Raw genomic sequence first — 10,988 nt, forward strand, 5'->3', positions numbered from 1 at the left:
CTCTACAATCCGGTGTGGACCATCGCCTCCCTCAAGATTTGCCTCCATGCTTCTCTGTCTTCTGCCTTTCTCCTCCACGACCGCACTCCCATGCAAGTCCTCCTCCATATCCGTCAACCACCTCTTCCTTGGTCTTATAAATTCTATTCTATTCTGAATTATTTGAGATTTTGAAGTTACAGTGGATTACGGCAAGTGCATCTAATATGAAGAACTGACCCATTCAACATTCTGAAATTTGAAGTAATATATTACTTTCAAGATCATGTCATTCATTTGAAGTTTGATGTGCTAAATAGGCTACTCGAATGTTAGATTTTCCTCTAAACTGGTCTTGAATTTGTGGTTGAGTCCGATGAGACTTGTCGTCCGATGAGTGATCCAGCAAAAACAGTCCACTGAGCAATCCATGTTCAGAATAACAATAAGGATAGGCAGACGCTATAAATGGGAGGACTTGGGTGTCTTAATCATCAGGAACTGTGACAGAGGAAAGCTAAATGGGTAGTGTCGTGTGTACACTCGCAATACGATATATTGATGATAATGATTGAATCAGAACTTCAGAATCCACCACCTTCCATAAAAACGAATCATTCATTGTAAAATAATAATTTATCCAATGAACTGTTATCATTTCACAACTGTTCTTAAAAGTTTGTGCAACTGACTAACTTTTTACTGTTGATATTGAAAATCGATCTGGGTACTATTACTGGTGATAGTAAAAAAACTCCTTAAGGCTGTGCAAGACTAAAAATAAACTTCTACTGGTGATATTTCTTAAAGTTTTTCGATTCGTATATCATCAAAATGTGAAGGTTTTCTTGAAAAAAATTTTTTCCGATCATTACTTTTTGAGATATGAGCGCCTAAAGTTAACATTTTTGGGATGGAACATTTCAATTTGGTAAGAGATAATCCATGAGATTTAGAGGATAAATTCTTCATGGTATTCCGCTTTTATATACTGTACTAACTATAACGATTGTAGATTGGCATAAATTAAAATTTGTGATTGCTTGTGAATGTAATTGCTTTAGATGTGAAGTTGATCTTAAATCTTCTTGATATTTCACTTATATCTATTTGCGTATTGTTACTCATTCACTTGAAGAAATGCAGATGATTGATAGAACGTGTTGGAATGGTAAATTTTTATATATATATAAATATAATATTATATTAAATTAAATTGGATTATATAAAATTAAATTAAATTTTGTTATCATGGCGATTCTGTCCGCCATTTTGTCACACCGTTGAGTGGGAGGAGACTGTCTAGCTGGGCAATGGCAGGCGTTCATGCCCCTTGACCAATAGCAGTACTCGCCTACTAGTAAAATTCTGCTGCTCTTGTATTTAGTTTTAGTTTATCAGAGATTGACAAGGTGTAATAACCGAACCTCGATTTTTTAAGTATCAATAAATCTGTGTTTTTTTGACAATTTCTTAGTCTTTTCATTCAATATAATATTATAGCTAATAAAGATGAATTTGAACTGTTCGAAGCTGAAAGCTATTCGATCTTTGCTTAACAATATTACTGATTCCTTTTTATGGAAGGTGATAGGTACTGATTAAATCATCATCATCATCAATATAATATCGTATTGCGAGTATACACATACGCTTGTGGCCTGCCTCTGTCACTGTACCTGATGATTAATGACACCCAAGACCTCCTATTCATAGCGTCTGCTATCCTCATGTTTATTCTGAACAATGGATCGCTCAGTGGACTGTTTTTTGCTGAATCGCTCATCGACGTAACCGATTTGTGTAAACTAATGCAGAGGACTACGTAACGTTCAATGAGTATAAATGACTATTAGAACTCTGCAGCTATAAGTTATCAAAATAGAATGCTGCTATTAATGTTTGTCTCTACAAATTATTCACTGCCAAATAATTAAGATAATTTCTTATTCTATGGATTTAAACTAAATATTACCTATAATTCCGGTGGAATATATTACTTTTGCATTTTTTGGTTTATAGGTGGTTAGAGAGGAGAAGGATCAGCTTTCTCCTGTGAGTGTAGGAGACAGATATCCCTTGTTTCCGAAGGCCTACTTAGGATATCAAAAGTTCACCTCGATGATAGAGGAAAGTATTTATGCTGGGTCAACAACTCTGGCAGGCGAAGAAACTGTACAAGTGACTCTCACAGTGACCGGTAAGATAATAGATGAATCAGTTCTAAATAAGATACCTCGTCAGAACTGGCTTCTTCCACTTACTCGGGTTGATTTGTACACTATACTGTACATTCGCTTTTCTGAGCTGATAGTGGTTATGGTGAAGTGGATTCCCACTTTTTCGTGGATTCCCACTTTTTCGTTGATTCCCACTTTTTCGTGGATTCCCACAACTTGTACACTGGAGAGTGTACTTGTCTGCTTTCATATAGAATAGAACTTTATTAACATAATTCAGATGATACAAAAATAGAAAAAGAAACTCATTCCAAAAACACCTCGTTTGAAAAATGAATTCAAAATAACGTAATATTTTCTCTTTCGACAAAGTAAAAAAAGTTCTTTAGGCTTGGCCGAAGCCGTCAGCCGGGTTGATAGTTTACAGTCCTTAAAATGTAAATTTATTGCAGACATAACACCATGCTCACACACAAATGCTTAGAATGCTTACGGTACACATTCTCACTATGACACTAATCAAATTCAATATGGCGTCAATGTGGCTGGACTGATCGAAGACAAATAAAAACTTTAATAACTAATTTGAAATGACACTTAATCTATCAAACTATCATCGACTTTATTATTTACGAATCAAAAATTAATTCCCTTATCCACTCTTTTCTATAATCTCAAGCCTCTCTCAAAACCCGACCAGACTATGCCAACATTTTACCGTTTAAGTAATCTTCACTACTTCTCTTTCCATTGACCTCCTTCTCAGCCATTTCATCCTTATCTCTAACAGTATAGAACAGCTACCGATAAATGAAAGATATCCTCTGTCTCTCTGGTGTTACACATTGAACAAATACTAATCTCTTCTTCTCTATGTGGGCTATGATTTAATGATTCATTATAACGCACTATACTGTAGCATTGGCCACTTTCCAGTTTCCAGTTGTGGAGTTCCTTAAAAGTTGTATTTGAGAGTGAAATCCATATGTACACTATACTGTACACTGGGTTTGAGGATGTTCTCTTGTTAATAATTTTTATATCTCCTTATTTTCAAAGCGTATTCAGTATATCTCCTGAATCTAACAATTATCTTTACTAGTAGTTCTGTGAACAGTAGACCTCGCGCAGTTATAACGACGTCCCAAACCATAAGTACATCCACACTGATACACTAACTATTTTTTGATCAGATCATGCTTACTCAAGATCTAATTATCATAATATAACGCTTTCCGATTTAGCGCGAGAAAACCAAAGACATCTTGGCGCCAGACGAGCTGTTATAAGTTTCGTTGCATCCTATTTAATAGTGTATAAAATTGAATTCAATGAGGCATGCAATTTATAGTCTACACAGCTGTTAATTTTTACCAAGTTTACATTGAGAATATTGAACTCGACAGCTGATTTATGATGAATAATAATTCTATAGTCTGATTTTACTCTAATATTGGCGTATGAAGGAGGCTCCTTTTCCTTTATATTATCCTTGAAATGCAAAATTTCCAAAAACCTTGTATATACGTCGACGCGCAATTTAAAAAGGAACTACCTGTCAAATGTCATGAAAAATCTATTACCGCGTTTCGCCGTAATGCGCAACATATAAACATTTGAACATTAAGAGAAATGCCAAACCGTCGACTTGAATCTTGGACCTCACTTCGCTCGGTCAATTACATTCTCTTACTCAACATCACTCAAGAACATTGCGTACCGTACTAAACTTTTTTTATTTTCTTGTATAGTTTTTGAGAGTATCCGCATATCTTCTGAATCTCACACTTGATTAATTGGATCCTCTGACTCATCATTACTCACTTCCTAGGCACAGATTGAGCTTTCCAATTTTTTATTTTATTTTATTTCCAGAAAGTACATTTTACAATATATTCCCTGAAATTCTCCCTCTAATATGAACAAGTCTTTGTTTAGAGGAGGAGTCTTACAACAATAGACACAATACAAGAAAAAAAAGTTGACTTTCTACTCCTGTAGTTTACAAGCATAAGCTATTTAAACATATTTACATACACAAAACTAACACATAAAACAATTGAAAGGAATATAATCTCAAATTCTTAGCCAATAATAATAGAAATAGATTCAATAAACAAAACTGATTGCTTCCTTTTCTTGTCACAGTTCTGGAAACATTACCGATGTACTCAATGCACTCATTTACACATTTGAAAACAATATTTTACTACAATATATAATATTAACATGAATAAGAATAATAATCATAACATACATATAAGTCTATGAGTCATATAAGTCTTATAAGTCATATGAGTCTATGTTACTATTCAGGATCAATAGGCATACTAAACTGCATTCAAAAGCAATGCCAATTCTGAGTTAATATCAGTAGAAAAATGAATTTTTTATTTATTATTTATTCCATTGGCATTACATACATAATTATAATAAATATAAATATATTGGGAGAAGACAACAGGCATAGCTCAAACTGTCTTCTCCCAAATTTTTACAAATAAAAGTTTCAAAAATAATAAGGTTAAGATTTCACTTTCACTTCAAAAAGTCCAATTTCACTTCAAACTAATGACTAAACTAAAAATTTTGAATTTTGATATTTAAAAACTGATTAAAAACAAAATATCACCTCAAATCTCTACAGATTGGAAATTTTTGAGTAATTTTGCAAAATTTTGTGCCAGAAAAGAAACACAACACTTCACATTAGTACAGCTGATATAATATAAGCTCTAACTTGAAGCATTTCTGATAGAATGTCGCTGCCCTGTGGTCGTATCCCTTCTTGTCTCCTCTACATTCCTGACACCATCCTTCTAGTTGATGTGCATGAGGCAACATTGTAAAACTATTCTTTCTACACATGAATATAATCGAGCCCTTGATGTATTAAGCTTTTTTATGCTTAAAACCCTTGCTTGGACAAATTGTTCCTCTGAATAGGGATCCTTTTTCACATTCTGAGTTTCGTAGTAACTTTATTTATTGTTGAAAGAAAATATACTATTGTTTCATCAATTTGGATAATATTATTATTCTATAAATAACTGTTCACAAATATTCAAATTAGTGCATTTGTGTGTATCCGGAAATATGGCAAAAATTTGAACAATATGATATGATACCGTATTGAATTGAAAATTTCTTTATTCATCAAAATGCACAAAATACATCTGAACAGTGTCAAATTACACAAGAATTATTAATATCGTCACAAAAATCATCCTTTACACATAAAGAAGTCACAAATTTTGATAAAAAACAAAATTCAAAATCTTGCAGTCAAATTGACATACTCCTGCAAAGAGTATAGGGATAGTCCCACCAATATTCCTTCAATTTTTTTTGTAGGTATTCAACCTCCTCTATTTCTTCAACTCTCTAGGAAGTATATTGAAAAATTTTCTCCCCATAAAAAATGTTTTTTTTCTTAAAGAAATCCAATCTATGCCTCTCCTCGATCCTTCAAATCTGGTGTTTGGAAGGAAACCGTATCCACTAGGCTTTCTGCAAGCAACAGGAACTTGACGAAGTGAACACCTCTGAAGTGAATGTCACTCATTGTTTCAGCACCGCTGAGCGCCCACATCCAGCCACAGAACCAAGTAGTGGACGTAGGTAAGAAGGCCTCCTTCCAGTGCATCCCCGGCGGATCGCCCGTCAGCCGGTCGCGTGGTACCGCAACGGTCGCCCAGTCGCTAGCGACTCCCGCTTCCATCCTCAACAGCCCCGAGCGACTCACCATCATGCCGCTCTCCAAGACGACCACGGCATGTACCAGTGTGTCGTCTCCAACGATTGGGACATGGCACAGGCGTCCGCCGAGCTCCAGCTTGGAGGTATATGTATGCGAGTCTATCATTTCGTTCACATACAACTCATGTTAATTCTGTGCTGTCGTCATGAAAAATGAATCTCAACTCATATCATAAAATAATGTGTATGCTCGTCTATCATCTCTCTCATACACAAATTAGATCAAGTTTCATCCTTATAATCTTGAAATACATCTCATATTCATGTGCTGTTTTCGTCATAAAAATTAATCTCAAACTCGTATCATATAAATTTATGCTCGTCTCTCATTCTGTTCACACACAACTCATATTTATTTGCGTTTTTATCATAAAAAATGAACGCTCAAAATCCTATCATACATAGCTTGTCTATCATTACGCTCACACCGCTGTTTTTGTCATAAAAATGTATCTAAAACTTTTGTCATGATAATATAGCTGGAATCTATTTTGAATACAATACAGGGTCATACGGTCCATCGGTCATAGGTCCATGTTCAGTTTCTTATTATTAGCACTATGCATAAAGTGAGTTTATTAAATTTTTATTTGACTTTATTCATACATAAAATTTTCAAAAATTGTTTCTCACCAACAAACTAAACTGTCATATTTTGTACACTGCCAAGTTGCATGACTCATATATAGTGCTATTTCATTTCTATTTCCTGTGAAATAGTATATAATAGTAATATTCATGTATAATACCAATAGTAAATAGTACCTAAATAGAAATAAATAATAGTAATATTCATGTATCTAAAAAAGTGACGATTCTATTTTAGGGTTTCTTGTAGGGGGGAGTTTAATCAAGGAGTAAATTTTATCATAAAAATGGAACTTTTACAATAAATAGAAATCTAATTTTGGAATTGTTCAATTCACATTATTCCCTTCGATCTGTTGGGTAGGATCTTGGGAAATACTATCATAGAAAAAAGATATGTATATATACTTAGCCTACTCTAGCTGTGAAACTGTGTTATCCCTTACATTATGTGATATGAAAAAGATGAAAAAGTTTCTTTTTCCAAGAAATGATTATGAATCGTTGAGCTATTTTTCAAATAATGAAGTAATTCCTTACTAGAAATTGACCGTAAAACTTATGTTCACAAAATAATAGAGAAATAATATCATAGAGAAACAAGAGCATAAGTAGATATCCCATGGTACAGGGCGTTATGTCGCAACTTTTACCGTTATCTCAAGCTGATAGTCCACGTAATTCTTTCCTGTGAAGCTTTATGGACACTGCTAGTCTCTCATATTTTGACGTTCATACACTCTTATCCGTTCAAAACAATCGACAGTAATCGGCTTGAGATAACAGTAAAGTTGCGACATAAACTCCTATACCATGGGATATCTATTACGCTATTGTTTCTCTATGATAATAACACATCAAATTAGACACTTCAAAAGATAATTGTGTGGGGGTATTATTTCCATACTTATAATTGTTATTTTTCCATGTGTTACTAATTTCTCGAGGTAGACATTGAATTCGTTAATAAGTGGTTATTATTTGGACTTGACAGATGCTAGTCCAGTTAGTGTACTGGTCTCAGAGCAGCTCTGCAGCCCGGGCCACCCCTCTCACTTAAATGTGTGGCAACAGGAAATCCCCCTCCACAGTTCATTTGGACTCTGGACGGGTTCCCTGTACCGATCCTAGCAGGTAAGTAATCGCAAATCATCTAAGTAAATTAAATCATTAGAAATTATTCCCACTCTCCATATATCTACTTCATTCAATGTTAAAATTATTCATTACATTATTCTTTTAGATATCTATATTATCAATTGTATAACAGAAGAAAGAAGAAGTGAATATGAATCATATTTATACAGGGTGCGGCAGCGAAACTTCTTTTTTTTTGAAGTGAACGCCATTCAGTCAGCTGAGTCGTAGTGGAGCAAATTTGGTCTCGTTAGAGAGGCCAGACCTTGAAGTTTTCTTCCCGACATGTTCAGTCGCCATCAGGCATTAGAACAATGAGAAGCGTGAATTTGCCGTTGAGACTTATTTTTCGAGCGGATGTTCTGTTATCACAACCCCTCGCGCATTTGAAATAACGTTCATCTAGCCCTTTGGCTACTGCCCGGACCGGAATCAATTGTTACGTGGGTCACTACGTTCAGACAAACTGCAAATGCGACAAGACGAAGAACTGAAGTCCCTCGGCATATTAGGTCACCTGGGAACATTGAGGCAATGAGAGTTTCAATGTTGCGATCACCACAGCGTTCTGCTTGCAAACATGCGTCTGCTCTTGGGTCTTTCCGATCGTTCCTGTGAGACGACTCCTCCATGATAATCTAATTTTCCATTCATACAAGATAGCAATTATGTGAAGGAACTTTCTGAACGTAACTTCAATTGAGGGAACACTTTCTAGGACGCCTCATCTCAATTAGGAGCGATTTTGAGTTGCTAGCCCAATCTCCCGATTTGAATCCTTGTGATTTTCTATGGGATTTTTTGTAATTACTTGTGTATGTGAACCCTTCCATAGGACCTACAATTTGAAGACCAGGGAAAGAATTGCCAACATAAAGCCTGTAATGCTGGCAGGAGTCATGCCAAACGCCAGAAATCGGTTCACTCAAGTGTATGGAGAATGGGGACGTCACCTACTGATTTGATATTCAAAACAAAATGAAACAAAACTTTATTATGTGGTCTACTTACAAAAATGAATACAAACTTTCTGATCCATACAAAGAGTGTTTATTCACTTTTAAAAAAGGAAGTTTTGCTGCCGCGCTCTATATTTTATTCGATGAAACACATTACAATATTGGAGAGAAAACGTTGTACTCTTTGATCAGTTGAATGAGTGAATCAATGCAGAATAAATGGAATCAATTAGCGCTACATTTTCGTTCATTGATAAAGATTAAGCTGATTGTGACAATCCCGCGAAACGTTTTGATGTATGTTTTTTTCTATATAATTATTATAGTGTTAAATAGTAGAGAATAATGAGTGCCAAAAAATCTTAAAGTAACCCTTTTTGTGTAGTATATTATATAAGTCTTCAATTTTCACTTAACTATTTAGTGCTACTTGTATGTTCTACAAAGTGCGCCAGAGAAAACTTACTTATTTGAAGGTAAATAAAAACAAAGTACTTCAGATATTGTTTCAATCTTTTTTTATATAGAATACAATATCCCATTTTTTTTCCATGCAGTCAGACATCATAAAATCATGTCATCATGAAAATGACATCAGACTAATGGCGACCCCATGCGCATACACTGATAAAGTCGATTTTGAAATTTCGTGCGTTTGCAACGGCGTCGCGAATGTTGTTCTTGAGGTGTGCTATGGTCCGTGGTCGATCGACGTAAACCAGGGATTTCAAAAAAAAAACAAAAAAAATCGCATTGAGGAAAAGCATGTGGAAATAGCCTTGTCAAATGACCGCGTCTTCAGGCAGGTTGTCATCAGCATATTCACATGCATTTTGAGTTCAGTCAATTCTTGAACAACAGCCAATTTATAGGGATGAAGTTGAAGGTCTTCATGGAAAATCGTCGAACAGTGGAGTCAGAAATTGCCGCTGCGTGTTTGCGGGCCAAACGCCGAGGAGACCGCACAACTGACTGCCTCACTCTTCGATATTTTCAGGAGCTCTGATAGCTCGCGAAGTCCATTTCTGGGTTTAGCGACACTTCCACACTCCTGAAATGAGTTAACCCTCGACAGAATCAAATTATGGCCAGGAACAAGTCTGTGGTAGGAGCTTCAAATCGAGCGCGGAAAGGTTTGTCGACCATTAGAAAAGAAGTTCTCACCTGCATGATGGATATTTACTGAGGGTGGATAAATTTGAGAACTCATCCCTTCAGATGCGCCTCCTTGTGCCCCTCTACCTTACCATTTTCAACGCATGGAATTTTTTTCAAATTAGTAAGATTCTCTGGCGCACCTTATAAAATGAAAACATTTGTTCCATTCACACTTGAAAATGACTGAAAAAAGTTCGCAACATATTGTTTCAAATAAATATTAGAAGAGTTCTAAAATTTTCAATTCTGCTATTATAAAGTATTACTTCTCATATTAGAATGTATTTGAATTCATTGTTGTCTGTTATCAGTGTTCAGTGAAAGATCAAAGACGATCTTCCAGGTACTTGAATTAATTTATTAAACTTCCCAACGCTCCACACACCCTTTTAAAAATAGATCATCAATTAGAGAAGGTTGTAATAGTATTGAGAAAGGATGAATGAGTAAAAAATAGATAGTTCAGCATTCAAACTGCTATTTTAATAAGACTTACTTTTAAATAATAATTACTTACTTGTATGGAGTATAATAATTTTCCAAAATCGCATTCATTTGGCATAATAAAGATCACTTGTATTCAAATACAGTTCAGTTTTCTTGAATGTTTAAATTCAATGCATCCTGTGAGAATCAGTATGCCAATCTACTAGTCTTGAAATATCAATGGTTTGTTTCCATAGACTAAAAAATAGATAGGTACAGTGGAAACTTGATGTAGTAAGACTCAAGTGGGCCGATAAAAAATCGTACTAAATCGGTGCTACTATATCAAGGTTTGAAAGCTATATGACGTTTCAGTGGACTGCAGCAGAAATGCACTACAGTATATCGGGGTGACTGGTGAACCTATACTGAGGTTTCACTGTAGAAACAGAAGCAAACAATAGATCCCGATATTGTGATCCGCAAATAAAAATGTTAACATGAGACTAATATAAAATCAAAAATGATTAAACACAGTTTAGGTGCTGTTCATTTTCCAACCTTTATCATTCAATAGCAATTTGTTGTTGATTGTTGAAGGTTTCTGGTCGGTCAGTATGTGACATTCATGATGATGTCATCAGTCAGTCACGTGAACATATCATCGTTGAAAGAAGAGGATGGAGGCGAATACACGTGCATCATTTCAACCAATGACATGAATGCATCGGTTTCAGATTTTAAACATGTGATACGTCATGAATGTTTGATATCAGATACTCTAGGATCCAATTCAGAAATG

At 35.1% G+C, this 10,988-nt stretch overlaps 1 protein-coding gene across 1 annotated transcript; it reads left to right on the forward strand.

The window, feature by feature from the left end:
- Positions 1-2,001: 2,001 nt before the first annotated feature.
- LOC120349085 (Down syndrome cell adhesion molecule-like protein Dscam2) lies at positions 2,002-10,934 on the forward strand (the record flags this gene model as incomplete). Its single annotated transcript, XM_039419040.1, is given in 8 exon segments — positions 2,002-2,050; positions 2,053-2,138; positions 2,140-2,179; positions 5,733-5,822; positions 5,825-6,001; positions 7,501-7,533; positions 7,536-7,644; positions 10,787-10,934. Coding segments are annotated over 8 exon segments (732 nt in total), but the record flags the coding sequence as incomplete, so codon positions are not given.
- Between the last annotated feature and the right edge of the window lie 54 nt (positions 10,935-10,988).

Source organism: Nilaparvata lugens, unplaced genomic scaffold (assembly GCF_014356525.2).
Source record: "Nilaparvata lugens isolate BPH unplaced genomic scaffold, ASM1435652v1 scaffold8179, whole genome shotgun sequence".
Lineage (NCBI taxonomy): Eukaryota > Metazoa > Arthropoda > Insecta > Hemiptera > Delphacidae > Nilaparvata > Nilaparvata lugens.